This window comes from Antechinus flavipes, chromosome 3, assembly GCF_016432865.1.
Source record: "Antechinus flavipes isolate AdamAnt ecotype Samford, QLD, Australia chromosome 3, AdamAnt_v2, whole genome shotgun sequence".
Taxonomy (NCBI): Eukaryota; Metazoa; Chordata; class Mammalia; order Dasyuromorphia; family Dasyuridae; genus Antechinus; species Antechinus flavipes.
This window is the reverse complement of record NC_067400.1, coordinates 564,840,418-564,863,975: the sequence shown is the minus strand read 5'-3', so window position 1 is coordinate 564,863,975 and position 23,558 is coordinate 564,840,418. Positions and strand designations below refer to the sequence as shown.

The 23,558-nt window shown below is 38.6% G+C and overlaps 1 protein-coding gene across 1 annotated transcript; it reads left to right on the top strand.

The window, feature by feature from the left end:
• Nucleotides 1-21,969, top strand: LOC127557502 (uncharacterized). The gene is made up of 3 exons (XM_051990815.1): nucleotides 1-735; nucleotides 8,627-8,703; nucleotides 21,697-21,969. Exons 1-2 carry the CDS (start codon nucleotides 1-3, stop codon nucleotides 8,663-8,665), a joined length of 774 nt encoding a protein of 257 aa, XP_051846775.1. The 3' UTR covers nucleotides 8,666-8,703; nucleotides 21,697-21,969.
• Nucleotides 21,970-23,558: the final 1,589 nt, after the last annotated feature.

The window sequence follows — 23,558 nt, the reverse complement described above, 5'->3', positions numbered from 1 at the left end:
ATGGCAAGTATTATTGTGGCCAACCCTACAACATCCAGCAAGAAGGCAAGCACAGAGACCATTCACACTGCAGCCAACTTCTGGGGCTCTACTTACATAGCAGCCCAGAACACAGTGACCATCCGCTCTTCAGATTTCACAATGCCCATATACACAGACAACCATGTAGGCCCTATCCACACAACCCATCTCAGAGTTCCTGTCCACATTGCTGACATCATGGTGCCCATTCATGGAGCAGATGTCACTGTGCCCATCCATACAGAGGATATCACCGTGCCTGTCCACACAGCAGACATCACTGTGCCCATCCACAGAACCAATTGTGTGGGCTCTCTGTACTTTTCAGAAATCACAGAGTCCATACAAATGCCCAATCTCCCAGTTCCTGTCCACACATCCAATTTCTCAAGCCCTCTGCACACAGAAGATATCATAGAGACTATCAAAGACCTTACGGAGCCTGGCCACTCCCACTTCACAGGCCCTGTCCACACCTCAGACCTCACAGTGCCTGTGCACATAGCAGATATGACCGCCCCTATTGTCATGGCAGATGTTATGGTGCCCATCTGCACAGCAGACATTACACTGCCAGTCCATAGGGCAGACATCACAATGCCCAGCGATACATCAATTCACCCCAATTTCCAGAAGCTGATGGGCAATCTTCTGAATGAATCCTTCAGCATGCTGAAACCTGTTGGTTCAGTCCATTGTAAGTTGCTGATTCAGGTATAAATTTATAATATCACAGGATAATAAGAGTTTGAAAGGGATTCTAAAGATAATCTAGTGACAGATAAGTGTTAGCCCAGTTGTGGAAGTGAGACATAGGAGTGGGAAGGCAACAGGTTGTAGTCAATATTGAGGCAGGCAATACTTGAGTATCTTTCCCAATTCAGGGCTGGCTGTATCTAGAATGTATAAAGCCAGAAGAAGCAAGGATTTTCATTGTTGGTTTTGCTTTTATAACATCACAGATGTTATAAACAAGTTATAAAGAAGACAGACACATGTAGACAGAAAATGATACCTCCTAATGCTTAGAGAAAGAAGGAAACTAGTATTTTACCATAGTTGATTAGCACGGTCTTTGTGGTCTAGCATCCCTAGGTATTTTTTTCTCTTTTTGTCTGTGGGCATGTTGTGTCTGTTTTAAATATTCCCCTAGAGTTCTTGTAAACTCTATATGGCTGATGTCATATAGTGACACTGCTGACCCGTCCAAGGTATGGGTATGGAGAAACCCAGAAAGGTGATGGATTGAGTTCTCCTGAATGGGTCAGTATCCTAAGGTCAATGTCAGCTACTTTTTCCATATTCGAGGAATATTCTGGGCACCTTTGTGTCAGTGATCACATGTCAATGACATAATGGTTTGAAGTCTTGATATAGTCCCAGAAGAGACTAAAATACCTGGGGAGCACTCTGGAAAGATTATGAATGGTACACTCAGCTGTGGCCATGGCTCTATCTGTGCATATTACATAGAAACAGCTTTACTTGCCTCTCTTGAAGCAGTGGTGCTAAGATGGCTTCAAGGCTCATCATAGGAAACTGAAGCTGGCTGTTGAATTTGACTCTGATTATCTCTCCCACTCTCCTGTCCCCTTGCTTATTAGAGGGTTATTTGCAGAGCTGCATTGTCCCCTAAATGCTTTGAAATTGTACTAGGGATTTTGTGTGGGATCTGTTCTGTCAAGAAACCCCATCTTTCCAACCCCAGACTCCAGTGGCTAGGTTCTTTAACCTTTATTCTGTTATGTCCCCTATTTCTTTCTGGGATCAGCTGTGTGCTCACTGGCAGCTAGTGAAGGGGAGAGAGATGATCACGGCTTGGTTTGTTTTCCACAAGACAGTGGAGATTTGTTATTGGTGGGAGTCTGCATTTCTGAATGAATCTTGTTTAGGGGCTGGAGGGATTCGGGAGAAGAGAGCCTTTCTAATCTCACTAATCTGGAGGACTCAGGTGTTACTGATAATGGCTCATCCTAGGGTAAGACAAAGAGTTCTTAAACCCTTCTCTCTCTCTTTTTTTTTTTAAATAAATTTTTATTGATAGAACTCATGCCAGGGTAATTTTTTACAACATTATCCCTTGCATTCACTTCTGTTCCGATTTTTCCCCTCCCTCCCTCCACCCCCTCCCCCAGATGACAAGCAATCCTTTACATGTTGAATAGGTTACAGTATATCCTGGATACAATATATGTGTGCAGAACTGAACAATTTTCTTGTTGCACAGGGAGAATTGAATTCAGAAGGTATAAATAATCTGGGAAGAAAAACAAGAATGCAAGCAGTTTATATTCATCTCCCAGTGTTCTTTCTTTGGGTGTAGCTGCTTCTGCCCATCTTTGATCAATTGAAACTGAATTAGCTCTCTTTATCGAAGAGATCCACTTCCATCAGAATACATCCTCAAACAGTATCGTTGTTGAGGTATATAATGATCTCCTCGTTCTGCTCATTTCACTTAGCATCAGTTCATATAAGTCTCGCCAGTCCTCTCTGTATTCATCCTGCTGGTCATTCCTTACAGAACAATAATATTCCATAACGTTCGTATACCACAATTTACTCACCCATTCTCCAATTGATGGGTATCCCTTCATTTTCCAGCTTCTAGCCACTACAAACAGGGCTGCCACAAACATTTTGGCACATACGGGTCCCTTTCCCTTCCTTAGTATCTCTTTGGGGTATAAGCCCAGTAGAAACACTGCTGGATCAAAGGGTATGCATAGTTTGATAACTTTTTGAGCATAGTTCCAAATTGCTCTCCAGAATGGCTGGATGTGTTCACAATTCCACCAAAAATGTATCAGTGTCCCTGTTTTCCCACATCCCCTCCAACATTCCACATTATCTTTCCCTGTCACTCTAGCCAATCTGACAGGTGTGTAGTGGTATCTCAGAGTTATCTTAATTTGCATTTTTCTGATTAATAATGATTTGGAGCATATTTTCATATGTCTATAAATAGTTTCAATTTCTTCGTCTGAGAATTGTCTGTTCATATCCTTTGACCATTTATCAATTGGAGAATGGTTTGATTTCTTATAAATTGGAGTCAATTCTCTATATATTTTAAACCCTTCTCTTTGCAGTTTTCCATCCCATGTCTAGTATTGGGGCAGCAAGTAGGAAAAAAAACTAGCAATATTCCATAGAAAATCACAGGAGTTCAAGGTCTAAAGGAATTTCAGAGATTTTGGGTTCAAAACCCTTCAACTCTCTGAGCCATAATATCTTCATCAGTCAATAATATTAATGATAGAGGAAACACATTTTGTGAAATTAGGAGACCTGGATATTTTAGAAATATAAGTTGTTACTGTCATCATACTCATTTATCTTTTAGATGTTGTTTAGTTGTTGCAATCATGCCCAATTCCTCATGACTACTTTTGTGGGGTTTTTTTGTAGCATTTTTCCATTTCCTTCTCCAACTCACTTTACATATGAGGAAATTGAAGAAAAAGGGTGAAATGACTTACCCAGGTATAAACATCTCTTGAGGTCTGATTTGAATTCAATAAGATGAATCTTTCTGACTCCAAACTGAGTATTCTACCCACTGTGACACTTAGCTGCCCCATTTTTTTAGATAATCTTTTATTAGCATCACCATCACAACCACTGTCATTATGATGTTATTACTATTCTTCATCTCTCTGAGCCTCAGTTTCCTTGCATGTAAATGGGAGTGGATGATGGTAGTTGTCTTGCTTCCTTGATGGAGGAAAGGGAATATGGTGTGGGACTTAAATAAGACAATGGGCTTGAAAAATAATCGAAAGAGATTTTGTAACCTGGAAAACAGGACACAAATGGGAAAAGGGAACATTATAAACTTAGAGAGTTGGTTGGGACCATCTCATTTCATAGATGAAATAACTGAGACATGGGGGGTGGGGAAACCAATTACCCAACACAAGTTTGGATGGAGCAGATGGGAGAAGGGAATGGCAGAGTCAATGGCAGAGGTAGGTTTGAATTGAGGTCTTTAAAATCCAAATCCAATGTTTTTTTTTCCTATTGTACATGGTACTTCTAACTCCCTCTCCATTTTGCCTCTCTGCCCCCATACACATGCACAAAGTCTCTGGATTCAACTTTCCCCCCTAATCCTTGTCTACCTGCCTCTGGGATGCGCTGAATACTTTGTGGTAGGATTACATCTATTTGAACCTGACACTGGCAATTGATTTGCTTTTTCATTGATGTTCTTTTCTTCCCCCATCTCTTGACTCCAAAAGTTGTGTTAAAAGTAGGAAGCCAAAAATCTCAGATTCATCCACAAAGCAAGAAAGAGAGGGAAGCACTATTTATTCCTCTAGCAAAAGTCCAGGCCAGGTCCCAAGAGAGACATAATTGAGGTTGACAGTTTAGAGAAGATGGGCTGGTATATGTGTTTGGGGGAAGAGGGGGTTGGAGGGCACTTCCTTTGGTTAGAATTCTAAAAGACTCACTGCTGATCAAAGGAGTTAACAGCAAAAGGTTTGGCCTCCAAAACTTGTCTAATTTCATTTTTTAAAAGTTGGGCAAAGCTGTCTTGTAACTGTGGGTGATGTGACCCCAGGAGGGCTGCAGGATAGACTTCAAAATAAATGATTCCTGACATATACTTCCGAAAGTCTGCCAGAGAGGCTCACGTGTGGAATCTTGTGGCTATCAAAACAGCAGGAAGAGACCTTGCAGAAGGGTCAGATTTGGGTGGCAGGGACACATGAGGGGTCTGATGAGCCTGGAGGCTGCTACCAATAACAACAACTAGCTCTGCTTTTTGATTATACTTTAGCATCAATAAGGCACTTTCCTCCAATGAGAGGAAGATATGCTGAAGTAGAAAAAGTACTAGGTTTGGAATTGGGGACCTGAGTTCCAATCTATATTCTGACACTTGGGAACTGTGAGATCTTGAGGAAATCTTTTAATGTCTATGGATTTCAGTTTTCTCATGTATAAAATGATGGGAGTGGGATTAGCTGTCTTTTTTAGCTCTTTCTTTTCCTTTCCAACTCTAAATCTAACTATCTTGTGATGGAGGGTGGTACAAGGGTTATTATCTCCATTTCACAGATCAGGAAACTGAGGTGTGGTGAGCAATAAAGTAACTTATCTATGGCCACATAAATAGCCTGTGTGAGAGGTGAGAATTGAACTGGAATCTCTTGCGTCCCACAAAATTCAGTTTTCTTTTGGCTCTATCATGATAACTTTCTTTACTACACCAAATGGCTAGAAGAAATAGAAGAACTTCAAAAACTGTAAGTCTGTGGAGAGACTCTCCTCTGAAAGGCATACATTTGTTCATGGGGAAAGAATATTCTGTCATATGACAGTATGGCATGGATGTCACATTCCTGATAATATTTTTAAAGCAACGGATTTGATAGTTTTGTGAGTTATCCTTGTGGACAAAGTAGAGAGATAACGTACAGTTGGGCAAAGTGGGAACTGTTTGACTGTCCAGGTACAATGGAAATACTCATTAGTGGTTCAATGTCAACTTGGAATGAGATTTCCAGGGGGATAGCTCAGAGGTTTGAGCTTAGTTGCCACTCTGCCACTTAACCTTCTTTTCAGGGACTTGGATCAAAGCATATAATACAGTAGATGACACACTTGTGTGAAATGTGCTGATGGCATGAAGCTGGGAAAAATTAGCTAATGCATTGAATGGTAAATCCAAGATCCCAAAGAATCATTGGCAGAACCCAAGAGGATGAAACTTAATAGAAATAAATGCAAAGTTGGAGGTTCAAACTAATGAACTTCATAGGCACAAGATAAGGGAAATTTAACACTGGGTAACGGTTTTTCTGAAAACAATCTGAGCCTTTCTAGACCATTTGCCCAATAAGTTGACTTGAGAGCTCACTCCCCAATAAGCAAACAAATAAAAACAACAGTGAACAAAGAAAGAGAAAATCTCTCAGAATCACTGGTAGGGCTGGAAACTTTGCCCATTCTCCTTGGCAAACCATGTTTCCTCTCTGTGCCTCAGTTTCCTCATCTGTTAAATGAGAGAGTTGAATTGGCATTTTTTGGGAATTCCCTCATTCCTTTGTTCTTTTGGCAAATGAAGAGATATGTAGTGAGGGAGAAAAAACCTCTAAGCTAAGACTTAGGAGGAAACTTAGCTTGTGGTTCCCAGCTGTGGTTCTCAACTGTGGCAATAATTCATTCATTAAGTCACTTTCTTTTCTGGATCTCTGTATTTTCAAATGTGAAATATAGGGATTGGACACAATGCCTCCCTAAGGTTCCTTTTGAATCTGACACTTGCTTTTAGCAAATGTTCATTGCAGGCCTGCCACATGAAAGACTCTGTATCAGAAATGATGTTGATGAAGATGATGACAATGATAACAACTTGCCTCCAGCAGACCCTGTGTTCTGATTACAGCTCTGGAACTAAATAGCTGTGTGACTTTAGGCAAGTCCCTTCCCTTTCTGACCCTCAGTTTTCTGAAGTCTCAGATGAGTATACTAACACCTATATTCTCTAGCTGTTTTGTAAATTGTGAAATAGTTTATTAATAAATTGCTTAGATTCCTGCAGCATTTCACTTAGTAATCCCTTGATTTTAATAATAACTTGTCATTGTTCAGTAGTTTTAGTTACTTCTTATTCTTTGTGATTCCTTTAAAAAAAATTTTTTTTTTTTTTGGGGCAGAGATACTGGAATAATTTGCTATTTCCTTCTTCAGGTCATCTCACAGATGAGGAAATGGAAGCAAAGAGGGTTGCTTAGGGTCATACAGCTAGTATGTATCTGAGGTCATATTTGAATCCAGGTCTTCCTGACTTCAGGTACCACTGTACTACCTAGCATTTATATAGCAGGTAAATGTTTGCAAGGGGCTTTAGAAATTTTATCTGATTTTACTCTAACAATCACCCTGGGTAGGGGAAGAATAGGTATTATTAATCTCTCCCCATTTTTTAGATAAACTAAGGCACACAGGATCAATGTAACTAATAAGTATCTAAGACCAGATTGAATTTAAATCTTTTTTACTCCACTCCCAGAACTCTCTATTGTGCTACTTTATACTGTGTTTTATAAATGTTGTTCATTTGCTCATTTGATTTCTACAGCTGTGGCTGAGGCAGTCAGGTGGAATAGTAAAGAAATTGCTGGAGTTGAAGTCAGGAAGATCTGAGTTCCAATCCTGCCTTAGATACTTACTACCTGTGTAATCCTAAACAAGTCATTTGAACTCTTTTAACCTTAGTTTCTTTGTCAACAAAATGGAGATAATAACCCCTTCCTCATAGGTTGTTGTAAGGATATCAAATGAGATATTTCAAAAAGGACTTTGAAAACCTTAAAGTACTATGTAAATATTAATTAGATCACCTCCATATTACAGAAAAGGCAACTGAAGGAAAGGGACATGCCCAAAGTCATGCAGCCTAAGACTTTATAGATTTAGTTCTAGAAGGTACTTTAGGAATCATTTTGTCCAAGTTTCTTAACCTGGGTTTTGTGTGATGAAGCACCAGGTTCTGGGAGAGCAGCTTGGAATGTGAAAAACTCATAAAAGGTATTATCATAGCCGCAAGAAATCCTTTAATTTCATAAAAAGGGCATAACAGGCTGATCAAGATGTCCTAACAGCCAGCTGTGAGTGAAGGGGAGCATTTAAAAACCAGAAGCAAAGAGGGAGGGGGGAAGTAAGGGCGGGGTCTGGAGAGTTAGAAAGGAATTAGGGAGGTTCCTAGTTGAGAACAAACTTGCAAGCACATTATATCTAAGTCAGCAATTGCATGATGGGAACACAGGAAGAAGGATATGCTAATATAGGATAATGAGGATGCTTTGGTGACCAAGGTTACTTGTAGGACAAGAATATTTCTAGTGTTCGTTCTCAGAAAAAGAAGGGTCCCTTATCTGCAGGGTCCTTGATTTGATGGGTTGAATAAGCCTTGGTCATGTTGACAAGATAAAACAGTCCCAGGAATGTGGCCTCCCTTTGTGTGGGATAAGGTTGACAATGGGAACAGGGTGGGCTTAGTTAGAATTCACATTATTCCTGGCAGTGGCAGTGGCTGTACCACATCATGTGAACTTGTTTTAAAAAAGATTTTGATAACTATATTTCAATTGGTTTCCTTTGTTATGCATTTGAAAAACTTATTCTGAAAAGGGTTTCCACAGTTTTAGCTAAACTGCCCAAGGAATCTGTGACATTAAAAAAAAATTAAGATCTGATAAAACTGAGCCTCAGAGAGATGGCTTGCCCCAAATTACTCAGTAATAGGGGTAGAGCTACAGTTAGAAGCTATGTTCTTCCCTTTCTACAATCATGGCACTCATGGGATTTGATCCCAAGACCAGGGCTTTTTACAGCCGGTCACCATGATGCTGTTGGCTCAGCTTTTAGGCTACTGTGTCTTGTGAGGAGGCCTAGATATATTTGTGTTGGACCAGGGTCTTTGGGACTTACTCTGGGAAGAAAATGACATCATGGCCTGAGCTCTCTCAACCCTGTCCTTTCCCTCCTCACTGGCTGGAATCTGCCTTGCTGGAATCATCTCCTCAGGCCTGATTTCTGTTCTCTATTTAGAGCTTTGGCAGCTCAATAATGGCAGTATTTTCTTTTGCAGAACTACCACTCACCCGTTTCATGTGATGGCACCATTTAATATGCAGTGGAGAAACAGGCTACCAAGACGAAGCTAAGGTGGGAATGTTGAATATTCATTTTCCATGGTTAGAGGGTGTTTTTCCCAGGGTTCTGTTATTCAAATGAGCTTGGGATTTTTAAGTTCCACTTTGCCAACAAAAGCTTAAAGAGAAATTAACAGGCAAGTACCAGCCTTCAAGAGACCCCCTGGCATGTGATGGGTCCCCAGGAAACAGAGACTGAAAGCCACAGCCCAAACATCCTATAGTAATTGAATTGAAAAGATACTGAATCTAGAGTAGAGGTATGGATTTCAATATCCTGCAACTAACCACTTGAGGTGTGTGTGTGTGGGGGTCAGGGTTAGACTAAAGGATCTTAGGAATCTAAATTTAGAATCCTGTGAATTCACTAGCTGTGTAAATTTCATCAAATAAATCCCCTCTCCCTACCTTAGCTTCCTCACGTGAAAAAAAAAAAAAAAAAGGAAGAGGTTGGTCTAGATAGTATCTATGATGCTTCCCCAGTTTTAAAATTCTGTTTCACTTATTGGTAGATATGGAGTCAGGGCAATAAATAAGGAAAGGTAGGAGCATTTATTAACTGTTTGCTAGATAGATGTTATGCTAAGTGCTAGGAATACAAATACTAGAAAAAAGAGAATGCCTGCCTTCAAAGAGCTTACATTCTAATAGGCAAGACAATATACAAAAGAGAGCTAAAAAGGGAGAGGCAAAGGTATAGTTGTGAGGTCTAGAAAATCAGGTAGAGAGTGAAAAGAATAGAGGCAGGCTAGTTTAGGCTCTTCCACAAAAATGGAAGAGCTTGGAAGACCTCACCAATGGGAAAAGATGAATAGTCCAGAGCGCGAAGGCTGTAAGGGTGGTAAGAATAGTAGACTGTTCTACAGTGAGGAAGCCTGGGCACTGGGAAATTTTAGGAGTTTAAGAGGAGCAGAACGTGGTTTGGAGTGTTTAAAAAGTCAGGAGGAACTGAGTTCAAATCTGATCTCAGACACTTAACATGTCCTAGCTGTGTGACCCCTGGGCAAGTCACTTAACCCCAATTGCCTTAGGGGGGAAAAAGTTAGGAACAGGACTGGGAAAAGAAAGTCCAAGGAACCTGGGTGAGATGACCAGCTCTTCTATTTGCTATCTGTGTTGCTTTTTAGGGCAACAATTTCATGATCTGAAAATGAAGACTTTGGATCTGCTAGTTTTCTGATAGAATATAAGCATTTTTTGGGGCAAAGACTGTGTTATTTTCATCTTGGCAATTCCATTGCACATTGCCTGATACAGAGATATGTAATAAATACTTGGCTAATTGATAAACCAGCTGCTCTTCAAAGATATTTCCAGATCAAAACTAATGATTCTATGTTTTTATGTCTTTCCCTGCTTTATATTTTGTTTTGTAAGGTCTTTTCTAGTTTCAAAAATTCAACAATTTGTTTATATTTCATCTATGGGAGAAAATAGAGCTAAGCAAAATGTACAGATTTGGGCAAAATTGCAAAGGCCCTTTAGAATCTGCCCATTTTACTTGGGGATGGTTTTATATATATCACGGAGCCCCATTTCAAGCAAAAAAAAAATCTATTTGTGACAATGACCAACTGAAATGAAAAGGACTAAAATTGTTGCCCATGAGAATGGTGTTGGACATGGCACCAAAGATATGTAGACTTCCAGCTGGACTGATTCTACTTTAATATAGCATTTTTTTTAAAAAAAGGATCTGATAAGATCTGATAAGAAGACATTGGAAGAGGGGCCTTAGAAATCATCTCATTCAATTGTTACCTTTTATTGATGGGAAAGCTGGGGTCCAGAGCAGGGAAAGAATTAGCCTGAGATCACATTGCTAGTGTACTAAGTATGAGGTTTTAAAACCAGGCATTCTGATTCTAAATTCTTTTCCATGAACCTTATTTTTCTTTAGAAGATATTTAAGTGCCTTGCCTAGGATCACAATGCTAATAAGTGTGTGAGGTCACATTTGAATGCACGTCCTACTGACTCCAGGGCTGATGCTCTGTCCATTGTGCTGCTTAACTGCCCCCAGCAGAGAGCCTGAAGCCTTATAATAATAATTCTCATTCCTATTAGGGAGGCCTGCGTCTTCAGATCTCATTTTTGACACAGTAGCAGTTCTCTCTTTTTTACTGTCAGGCAGTGTTTAGATTTTGTTATTGTTTCCATTTACATTATAGCCATTTAAAAATGTTGTTTCCCTGGGTCTAATTGCTTTATTTTGCATCAAAGCTTGTAAATCTTCTCATGATTCTCTGTGTTCTTGATATTTATCATTTTTTTTGCACATTATTCTATTATATTAGCTTAATTAGCTTAGCCATCCCCCAGTTGAAGGGTATCCACTAAGTTCTCTGTTATTAAAAAAAACAAAAAACAATACAGTGCTATTATAAAAATTTCTAGCATTGTGAATATTTATTTCAATCTTTGACCCCTTTGGTATATAATCCCAGCAGAATCTCTGCATCAAAGCATCTGGACATTGTAATCATTTTTTAAAGCATAATTCTGAATTGCTTTCTGGAAGGGTTGGACCCATTTACAACTCCAGCGTAGTATATTGATGTAACTGTATTTCCCTAATCCTTCTAACTTTGACTATTCCCATCTCTTATCATCATGCAAATTTGTTCAATATGAGGTAAAAACTTAGAGTTGTTTGATTTTCATATCTCTTATTATTAGTAACTTGGAACACTCTTTCTTTTTTTTTTTTGTAGTTATAAAATGAATATAATTTAATGACTCAGTAGAATTTAGAATGAAATAAAATGGGTTATATTTCACATAGGATCACAGATCTAGAGATTGTTTCTGTTGTCATTTCAGTCCTATACAATTCTTCATGATCCAGTTTGGGGGTTTTCTTGGCAATAAGTAGTTTATCATTTCCTTCTTCAGCTCATTTTTCAGACAAGAAAACTGAGGGAAACAGAGATAAGTGACTTGGCAAAGGTCAAACAGCCAATAAATCCCTGAAATCAAATATGAACTCATGAAATGAGTCTCTTGGAACACTATTTCAAGTATTTGTAATGGTTCACTTTTTTTCCTTTTCTTTTTCTTTTTTTCTTTATCCTTTTGAGAACTGCTTGTTCATATCCTTTTGATTGCTCATGTTTTGGGAAATAGCCGTTGGTTTTATATATTTGTGTTAGTTTCCTGTATATCTTGGATATCAAACTCTTAGCAGAATATTTGATGCAAAGATTTCCCCCAATTAGCACTTTTCTTTCTTTTCTTGCTTGCATTGATTTTGCTTGCAGGAAGTATCTCTTTAATTTAAGTAAAATTAATTTCTATTTTATGTTTGAACCCACTTCTATAAATTTTGTAGTCAAGAACCCTACAAACTTCTTTCTTCATAATGACCCTGTGAGGAATAAAGTAGTACAAATGTTATTATTTCTACTTGAAAAAGATTAGGAACCTGACATTCAGAGAGGTTCAAGTGCCTGGGAAGCATAGTTGGAGCTGGTGTTTGAAGACACAGACTTCTAGATTATCAATCTAGAATGTTTCTACTATTTTATTATGCTGTCTCTCATAGGTGCTTTTGTCTCTGCTAGGTAGTTCCTCAATCAGTCCTTTTTAAAATGGTCTTTGATATACTCTATCTGGGCGCTAATGGGAGACTGGAATCTCCTTTCTTTACTTAATACAATCCTTGTTCTGGGGCTAATTCTGCTAGGATGCATAAGAAGCTGGCTGCTGGTATTTCTGTGGATTCCAAAGCAACAGTTCATTTAAATTCAATTCAATGGACAACTATTAAGCTACTCTGTGCCATGGTCTGTGTTCTGGATACTGGGAAAACAGAGATGAAAACAAAATAGACAACCCTCAAGGAACTCACATTTTACTGGAAAGATTATAATACACATATAGAAGATAAAGCAATACATTATACAAGATGTCCCAAAAGTTTTAGTGCAGCTTTAAGCTAAGAAAGCTTGTTGTAAGCTTGCTCTGAAAGCTTTCCTATCTTAGAATTGCTCTAAGACTTTTGGGGACTCTCTTTTAAAAATAATTTCCCTTTCCCAAAAATTAAGCTTAATAGCATCTCTTCTCCCACTCCTCATTGTCTCTTTCTCTATCTCTGTTTCTCTTCCTATCTCTACCTTTCTATACTTTTATATCTGTCTATATCCTAGTGTTTGTCTTTCTCTGTCTTTTTATGCTTGCTCTCCCCATCAGCCTTGTTCTGTTTTCCTTTGGTCTGTGTCTGTCTCTCTGTAAGTCTGTCTGCATCTGCCCCTGTGTCTTTTCTTTTGTGTGGGTGCCTGTCTCCCCTCCATATGCCCTCTCCTCCCCAGCCTCCCTTTTGTGCTGATCTGTCATTTGATCCATCAGGGAAGGTCAAGGCCAAGGGGCACGGGCAGCCGTCTATTTTGTCTTGTCAGCCTCTCCTGGTGGGAAAGGTGTCTGGCAAAGTGAATTAGAGGCGGGCTGTGTAGGGAACTGTGAGTCAGGCAGGGGCTCCAAGGTGCCCTGCCCCGACTCCTCCAGCCTGGGAGTAGCTTGCATAAAGGCTCTTGGATATGCACAGATCACTCACTCGCAGAGCCTCTTTGCATTTGTACTTGACTTTGAAGATCAGCATTTCTGTAAAGACTGCTCCCAACAGAAAGCTGCTCCCCAAAGGGCTCTTGAATGTATTTCAGTTAAGAAAAAAAAAAATTTTTTTTTTCTTTTCTATTCTTCCTAAACAGAAATGAAATAATTATGTGCTACCCTCTCCTATGTTAAGTGACAACACTTGGCCCAGACTGCTAGCGATCTGGTCCAGTGGGAAAAAAGAACATGAGAATTGGGAGCCAGGAGACCAGAGTTCTAATCTTGGCTCTTGTGATCTTAGTCAAGTCACTCTCTGAGCCAGGGTCAGTTTCCTCTTTTGTAAAGTAAGAGGAGGAAAGATGAAATACTTGCTTTGTCTTTCAGGTCCCTTCTGGCTTTGGCAGTTTATTTTCTTTGTAAGCTTTCTCTGGCTCTAAAGAGAACATATTGTAGACATATAGGATTTGGTCTCTGGGTTTCTTTCTCTGATTAACCTGTTCTCTGCTTTATTTTCTCTCCCATTAGCCCCTTTCTATATTATCAAGGAAAGAATGTTATCGTCATTTGAAATCACTTTCTTAATCATAGGAGCCTATTGTTGGATGATAGATCATCTAGTTTCCCTCCAAAGGGAAAGGAATTCTTTCTTTGGTGTCCCCAACAAAGAGTTCTCTTTCTGATCATCTCCTAGTAACGAGGAGTTGTTTACTACCTCATGAATCATCAGTATGTTCCACTTGTAGAGCTTTCATTTCTTGTTAAGGTACTTTTGCATTTGAACTAGAATCTGTCCTATAGCAGCTTTTCCTATTGGTCTTAATTCTGCCTCCTGGGACCAAGCAGAAAGAGTCAAATGTCTTGTTCATTTTTCCTGTGCCTTCAGACATTTGAAGGTATCATTTGCTTTGTCTCTAAATCAATAGTTAATAAACATTAATTAAGCATTTATTATGTGCCAGGAACTATTCTTAATGCTTGGGGATATGACAAATAAAGACAGTCCCTGCTCTCAAAGAGTTTGCAATTTATTGGGGGAAGAAATTTTTCTCTTTTCTAGATTAAACATTCCAAAGTGGTTAACCATAACTCAAAACTAGAGGAGAGATAATTTTTTTAGACTTTATATAGGCCTAAGTTCAGTTTTGTAGACTTCATAATAAGTAATATTCATGACAAAATCTCTATGACTCAATTCCCCTTGTTTCATTGGAAACATCTGAATTTGACTTACTTTTGTCTTTATCCGGGGTATCCTTAGTTCCCTTGCAAGCACAAAGCTAACACAGCATGAAACATTACAACAACCTTGTTTTTCACAGTAAATAAAGATGGATGGCATGGTAAATAGTGTTCCAGGCCTGAAGTCAGAAATATTCATCTTCCTGAGTTTAAACCTGTCCTCAGACACTTACTAGTTATGACCTGAGCAAGTCACTAAGTCACTTATCCATATTTGCCTCAGTTCCTTATCTGTAAAATGAATTGCAGATCGAAATGGCAAACCACTGTAGTATCTTTGCCAAGAAAACCCACAAAATGGCATCATGAAGAATTGAGCATGACTGAAATGACTGAATAACAAAATAAAGAAACTAGCTTATTCAAGCCCCAAAGATAGTTAAAAAAAAACCCCAAGATCCTTTTCAAATTGTCGTCCACCCATTCCTTCATCATTCTGCATGTGTGAGGTTGATCTTTTGAACCGAAGTATGTAAAACTTTGATTTTAATGTTAATGACTTTCATCTTATTTTAGCTTGTTTGAAGTCTTTTGAAATCTGAATTCTATCATCCAACATATTAGTCACAACACCAGGTTTTATATCATTGGAAAATATGATAATCATCTGTATTCAAATCACTGATAAACATGTGGTGGAACAGCTCAGGTACAAAGATAAATGTGTGGGGCACTCTACTACAGACTTCCCTCAAGTTAATGTTGATCCTTTCATTAATGACTGCTTCTTAGGTCTAATTACTGGTCTAGTTTCAGACTCATCTAAATATACTCTCATATAGCTTATTTATTTCCAACTTATCGATAAGTAAATCAATGAGAAACTTTGTCCAATGCTTTGCTGATGAAATCTAAGAATATTATGTTTATGTCTAATTACGCTATAGTAAATTCTGATTATAGCATTCTCCTGAACTTTCTGGCTATTTATCTTGTTTTCTCTGACCCTACTTCCCCAAGAAAAAAGAAAGAAAGAAATAAAAAGGAAGAAAAAGAAGGATAAATAAATGAATTTAGAACTATCATGATCTATACTTTTTAATGTTGAATTTGATTAAAAAAAGATCAACAATTATTTTTTCTTCCCTCATCTGTTTTTCTATGTCCAAAAAATAAATGATATAACATATTCTTGATGAAGCATTGCTTGTTCTTTGTGATAATGACTTCCTTTTAATAATGGTTTCAGAAACTTGTCAATAATTAAAACCAATCCCATTGTTCTATAGTTTGTAGACTTCACTTTCTTATACTCCCCACCATTTTTTGAGGGGTGGTGGGGAAGATTGGTACAAAAGTTGCCCTGAAGTCTTGAAGGTCCTTTTGTATTCATTACAATTTTCTAAAGATCACTGACAGTGGCTTAAGTAATCATATTGGACAGTTCTCTTAGTCCTCTAGAATGTAATTAATCTATATGTGGTGATTTGAACTCATGGAGGGTAGCAAGATGTTGACTGAGTTTCATTTATCTCTGCTTCCTACTCAACATTTTTAGTTTCTTCCCAGTCCAGTGATCACTCTTTGGAATAAAAAAAGGAAATAAAATACAAAGGAGTTGAGTATTTCAACTTTCACATCATTATTCAATAGCATCATCCCATCTGTTTCAAGTAGTGGTTAATCTTCCCTCTTGTTCTAATATACCTAAAAACAATTCTCATCCATTTTGTAATTATTAGCACCTCATTAGCATCAGATCACTCTAGATTTTCATGTCTTGGACAATAATGCTTCTGTCATAGAAAATGACTCATTTGTATTTGTGACCTGTATTTATTCACCTTTGAATGTGTTGTTGATCACTCCTATCTCTCTCTATCCCCAATAGAATGTAAGCTAGGTTTTTAGCCCAGAAATGGTCTCAATTGTGTATTTCTAGCTCTAGCAACTTGTACAATGCCTGGTGCAAAATGTACACACTTAAAAATATGTGTGTGTTTCTTGTTTCCTCCATTATTTACCCTAGTTTCCATCATTTGAGCATTTAAAATAAATTATCTGCGATTGAGGTTGAGTTTTCAGTGCCCCCAAATAATTTTCTTTATCTCCCTCACTGCCATGATTTTATAGAATAATATGTTGGAAGAAATTTAAGGAATCATTTAGTTTAACTCTCCTTATTTTCCGATGAGGAAACTAAAGTGACTTTTTCTACATTTCTAAAATAGTTTAAGAGTTATAAGGCATTTTTATATGTTTTTTAATGAGTATTATCATCTACATTTTATAGATGATGAAATTGAAGTTAAGAGAAGGAAAGTGACTTGTGACTTAGGTTATAGAGTTAGTAGTAAGTTTAAGAGTGAGGATGTGACCTCAGGTTTCCTCACTCTCCAGGTTCAGTGTTTTTGTTACTGTGCCATGCTCTCTCTTGTTGAACTTGGCTATTGACATTGCCTTTGGTGAAAGTGCTGAAGCTTTAAAAATTGCACATGTTCCAGTACTACCAAACTGACCTTTTGGCTCTTCTTTACACAAGACATTTCATTTTCTGTCTCAACCCCTGAAATGCACATATTCCTCACCTCCCTGGACTCAAAGAATTCTTCTTGTTATAGTTCAGTCGCTTTTCAGTCATGTCTGACTCTTTGTGACTCCCTGGGGGGGTTTTCTTGGCAAAGATAGTGGAGTGATTTGACATTTCCTTCTCTAATTTGTTTTTTCAGATGAGGAAACTGAGGCAAATAGAGTTGTGACTTTCCCGGGGTCACACAACTACTAAGTGTCAGAGGCCTTGAAGTTGAGTCATCTGACTTCAGATATCCGCTGTGTCACCTGGAATTCTTAGTCTTCTTTAAGTATCATCTTCCTTGTCTTCCCACTCCCCACCATTATTTGTGTTTCTCTCTCTCTCTCTCTCTCTCTCTCTCTCTCTCTCTCTCTCTCTCTCTCTCTCTCTCTCTCTGTTGTTTCCTCTAATAGAATGTAAAGTTCTTGAGGGAAATGACTATTTCTTTTCATTTTTATATCCTTAGTGCCAGGAGTACCAGGGGATAGCTAGGGGATAGAGCCCTGGACTTAGCATGTGGAAGAAATTAGTTCAAATCTGATCTCAGACATTCACTATCTGTGTGACAACTGGACAAGTCATTTAATTTCTATTTACCTCAGTTCCTCATCCTCATCAAGATTTCCTGGACAATTATGAAGAATTGGACATGATTGCATGATGGAACAACAAAATCCTTAGTAGCTGGGGCACAGTTAAGAAACACACTTAAGAAAAAGCTTTCTTTATTGTCTATTCCATCCCTGCTGAAATAACAGAACTCAGAACCCAGCCCACTGCATCTTCATTTGGGTGTGGACAAGAGAATTGCTGATATTTCTTCTGTAATTTATTGTTATAAAACACCTACATATCTATTATCTTCTTCTGTCTTCATAGTAGTCTTTGGAATTAGGTTGTGGAGAGATTATTAACTCTATTTTTTTTTTTAACAGTTGAGGAAAGTAAGACTCATAGAAGGGAACTGACTTTCCCAAGAACACACCTAGTAGTGGTAGCATAAGGATTAGAACCATTTACCTTAGAGAAGAGAAGGTGAAAAGGTAACATTAATTACTGAAAGGGTTTTAAGGAGGATGACAACTGGTTGTTCTCCCTCTAGACTAGAGTCCAGGGGAAATGGGGTCTAATGGACATTTAAAATTATTATTAATGTTTCTTTTGTTTCTATATAATGTTTTTTTTTAACTATATTCCAATTTACCTCCCTAGGCAGTGTGTCCTGTGTGTTGAAGAAGAATAATAAAGAAAAAAGGCAGTTTATCAAAGCCAACTAATACAATCTATTCTTCTGACAGTATATATAGCATTTTATACCAAAAGCCCATTATTTTAAGGTGTGTACAGAGACAAAGACAGAGAGAAACAGAGAGACAGAGACATAGAGAGAGGCAGAAACACACACAGAAAAACAGAGAGACACAGAGAGAAAGACAGAGACATGCAGAGAGGCAGAGACACAGAGACAAAGACAGAGACAGAAGGGAGGCAGAAAAGAGACAGAAAGAAGACAAGGGAGACAGAGACAGAGGAGACATATTATCTGAACTCTTTTCAGACCAAGTTTGGTCATTCTAATCATGCTGCATTTCCTTTTGTGTTACTGTTCTTTCCATCGACAATGCAGCTATTGTGCATCTTGTTTTCCTGGCTTCACTTCTTCATCAGTTCATATTTGCCTTCACAGGCTTCTCCATATTTGTTCTACTCATCATTTCTTACAGCTCAGTAGTATCCTGTTCCATTCATACACCACAATTTGTTTATCCATTTCCTCATTCTATTGTGGGAAAACAATAAATAAAACAAATAAATGCAGAGTAATTCCAGGAGGAGGGAGTTTAAAAATGACTCCAAGGTTTAGTCTGGTGAAGGGAAAACTTTTGAAGCTATGGTCATCATTGTTTGTATATTATAGGGATGTGTGTGTGTTATGTATGTTTGCATATATGTATGTGGGGGTGATATATATGTGTTTGATTTTGTGAATGTGTGTATATGTTATGAATATGTGTGTGTATGCAGATCTGAAAGATTGTTCTGTGGAAGGGGGATTAACTATTTTCCTTGGCCCCAGAAGGCAAAAACTGAGTATAATGGCTGAAAGCTCAAGGAAATAGATTTAAGTTTCCTCTAAGAAAGAACATGTTAACAATAGGAGCTCCCTCAAACGGTCCAAGTGGAGACTAGATGATCCCTAGTCAGGGATGCTGAGAAGGGGGATAGACTGGACAATGGTACCTCCAGAGATCCCTTCTTGCTTTGGAATCCAATGCCTGGGAACTCAGTGACATTCGTGGCAGCTCCCCTCCCCAGGGTGCCCCACTGCTAGCCTAGCTTCTGCCTCCAGCTGAGCTATCTCTCCTGCTTTGAGCCCCTTCCTCTTGTCCCTGGTGAGATGGATGACTCCCTCAATTCCAGAGGCTGCTTGTGTCTATGGGCATAAATCTTGCCTTGTGTTCCCTCCCCCAGCTTACTTTGCTTCAGGCAGCGTGAGACAGCAGGAAGGGAAGCAGGGCAGGGCCCAGCTTGTCTCGGGTGCAGCCGAGTGTCATGGCAAATGGATTTATGAAAGCCTACGACATGCTTCTCAGAGCAGGGCTTATATTTGGGAGCTGGCCCAGACCCCAGAGAAGAAATGTCACACAGTAGTTCTTTCCAATTCCTTGTGAAGGAGGGATTTATTTCTAGCATACCTATGATAGTACCTGACACATAGTAGGCAGAGTTATATGGAAGGATGCAAGAACATCTGAGTTTAAATCTAGCCCTTAGACATTTACTAGCTATATGACCCTGGGCAAGTCACTTAATCCTAATAGACTATCTGTAAAATGGAGTTAATAATAGTGCCCATCTCCCAAGGTAATGTTGTGAGGATCAAATAAGATAGTACTTGTAAAGTGCTTTGTAAATCTATATAATCAAAAGGTATTATTATTGTTAATAATTATTGTTTGATAGATGCTTGTTGATTGAGGGGGATGTGTCATAATGTATAGATTTTCTCTGTACCTTCCCATTTGAAAGAAAAACCTGATAAGGATCAAAGATCTATAGCTGGATAGGATCTCAGAGCTCATCCAATTTAACTCATTTCATTTTTTAAAATGTTGTATTTTCTTCTTTAAATTAGGAAATTATCATCTGTAATTTTGATATTATCATTTTCTAACATGAGCCTTCCCCATTCCCCATTCATCTCTTGTAACAGAATAAAAGAGGGAGATTACAAAACAATTCAGCACAACTAACCAATGCACTGAGTGCTGAAGGTTGGCTACGCAATACTCCACCCCCAAGATTTCCCCCTTCTGCAAAGAAAGGGGAAGAATGGTACATTTTCTCACCTCTTCTAGCTTCAAGGACAAGCTTGGACATTATGATTAAAGTAATGTTGAGTTTGCCCAATGACTTCATTTTATAAATGCTTCATGTAAGGCTGGCTAGGCAGTATTCCACCCCCATGACGGTCCCCTTCTATAAAGAAAGGGAAAGGAGGTGCATTTTCTCACCTCATCTAGCTTCAAGGACAAGCTTGGACATTATGATTAGAGTAATGCTTGATTCTCTCAATTGCCTTCATTTTGTAAATGCTTCATGTTTCATAAGTGAAGTGATTTGCCCAAACAGTCATATGGATAGCAAAGCCAAGATTCAAATTTGGCTTTTCTGCCACCAGAAGCTGTGGGAATGGGGTGGGAGAGTCGGTTTGAATTTAAAACTGCACCATGGTGTCTCCTAAAGATTCTCTTGAGACCATTCCTGCCTGAGACAAGGATTTTCTGGTCCAGAGATCTTTTGGGTTCATTTCTACATGAAAGAGGCTTTGTTTGCAATCCCACAAAAATTTTATGGGGACTAATGAAGACATAGACCTTGGAGCATTCCTTTGGCCAAGGATTAGAGTAAACCTGTGATCCATAGATTCCATAGAGGCCATCAGAAGCAGAATACAGTATTGCACTTCTTTTTTTGGGGATAGGTTTTTGGAAGTCTGAGAGTGGAGCCAGCTGGCACCATTTTAGGCTTCAGTCTCTCTTGTGCTTATGAGTAGGTCTTTGTGTGTATGCTATCAAAGTCATACTATTTGTCTCCTTCCACTCCTCCTCTCTTAACCAATCCTCAAATCCTTCAGCTTGAAATTAGGGCTCTGCTTCTTTTCAGGATCTTTCTTAGATCTAGGTATAAATCTTGGGCTTTATTTCTATCACTGCTAACATGGAATTCCATCTTGGGTTTTTGTGTATCATTGACCTTGTACAATCCCATCCTGGTAATGTCTTGTTCCCCAGCTATTGCCTCCATTTGTATATCTTGACCATGAGATTTTCTCCAGTGACATTGATAGTATGTCCTGGGCTGGAGTTCCAGCTATTCCAGATGAAAGAGCCATTCAGGGTCATGCAACCAGGCCATAAAAAGTAGTTTTGGGAGATAGAGACAGTGGCAACTTGGATCGGGGAAGTTCTTAGGTAGAAGATAAAATTTGAATTGAGCTCTGAAGGAAACTAGAAATTCCAAGAAGTAGAGATGAGGAGATAAGAGCCATGATCAGATTTGTATTTTAGGGAAATGGGTCTCTGACAGCTGAGTATAGAATGTAGGGGAATAAGAGGAAACTTAAAATAGAAGGTTCTAGCAATAATCCAGATGAAGGTTTGTACCACAATCTATAATTATGTTTCCTAATTCTTATTGCAGAGACCAGGCCAACATGAACCATGGAAAAGCTTTTCTTCTATATCCTATGAAGCATCTGGAGGTAACTGAGGAAAACATGGAGACCAGTCCCATTAAATCTTCCACTTGGATACCCTAGGACCCAGTCCTTAAGCTGGTCAGGTGAAAAGATTGTCAACCTGAAGGGGCAGCACTCATTCCTTATGCTTGAAAGAAATCACTTGAAATGAATGTCTTGAAAACAATTTGTAAGACCAAAAGATAAGAGAACATAATAAAAACTAAAACAAGAAACTTGTTTCTGGTCTGGGAGCTTTGGGGAGTACAGAGACTGATAGAGAGGAAGGTAGAAATGGGACACTAGTTTGTTGCCTAAAAGATCTCAGAATCAAAAAGAGCTGAGTTCAATTTCTAACTCAGGTAAATGAAAGAATGAATGAAAAAGCACTTACCAAATGATCGCTATATTCCAGTTGGAAATACACACAAATACAGAAGCCAAAGCGTTCCTAACCTAAGGATCTTACATTCTAATGAGAAAGCCAATACTTATAGGGGAGTAGGTAGCTAAGGACAAGATTTTCCGGGGAGACACAGGGATGGTAGTTTGGTTGATCAATAAGGCAATTAACATGCCCTATCCAAGAACAATGGTAGCATGGCAGCCACTTAACATGCTTCATCCAAGATAATGGAAATATGGTCATATGTGATTACCGATCCAGAGTCAGAAGTAGAAGGGGAAATGGAGAGTGAGGAGAAGAGGGGAAGATGGCATTTTCAAGGCAGCTGGGGATTTCATGTTCATGATCTACTGGTCAAGTTGGTATTCCTATGCTGTCCTACATAACGTTAATATATTCTTTGAACACTAATTTCTACCATCTTTCTATGAGTGGTGTTGACCATTTTTTGGGTGGTGTTGGCTAGGCAGAGAGACTAATCAGCTCTTAATTAGCTGATTAAGACATCCTTTGTCCTTGGAGATAATTTTTAAGGGTGTGGCAATCATTGGGGGAATAGGAGTTGAGAATATTTAGTACTTTGGTGTGGATATAGCTCAGAGAAGTGATTCTCAAATTGAAAATGGGGCTTGCTGTGTAGACATGCATAAGATTTGGGAATAACCTTCAGGGGAGTCTCATTGTCTAATAATAATAATATTTAGCATCTATATAGCATTTTAAGGCATGCAGAGTTCCTTATTTTAAACTGTGCTTTAAGGTGTATTATTTGTTAACTCATTCAAGCTTTGCAACACTTCGGTGAGGCAGGTGATGGTATTATCTCCATTTTATAGATCTGAAAACTGAGGAAGGCAGACAGGCAAATGAGCATTTATTAAGTGGCTAATATATACCAATCACTGTGGTAATCACTTACCAATATTATTTCAGTGTATCCTCACAATGGTCTTAAGAGTTTAGGAGTATTTGCTATCCCTCTTTTAGAATTTCAGGAAACTGAGAAAGACAGATTCAGTGACTTGTCCAAGGTCACTCAGCAAGTTGGTGTCTGAGAATGGATTTGAAGTTGGATCTTCTTGATCCCAAGTCCAGAACTCTGTCTATTGTACCCCCTCACTTTGTAGTTGGGCAGTAGTAATAAATTCATTCCATAGACAAGTGCCAACCAAATGCTACTCTGAGGGCCAAGGAGAAGGACGGTACCATTACTCTGGACAATGGTGGGAAGACCATTCAATGACTTCTGGACCTTCAATCTATCCTTCAGGCATTTGCCATTCGATTTAGTTTAACAAACATTTTAAAAATGCCTCTTTAACCTACTTATCATGTATTATCATGTAATAGAAAGAACCTTGACTTGGAGTCAACAATCTGATTTAATTCAATGAGCATTTTTGAAATGTTTCCCATATG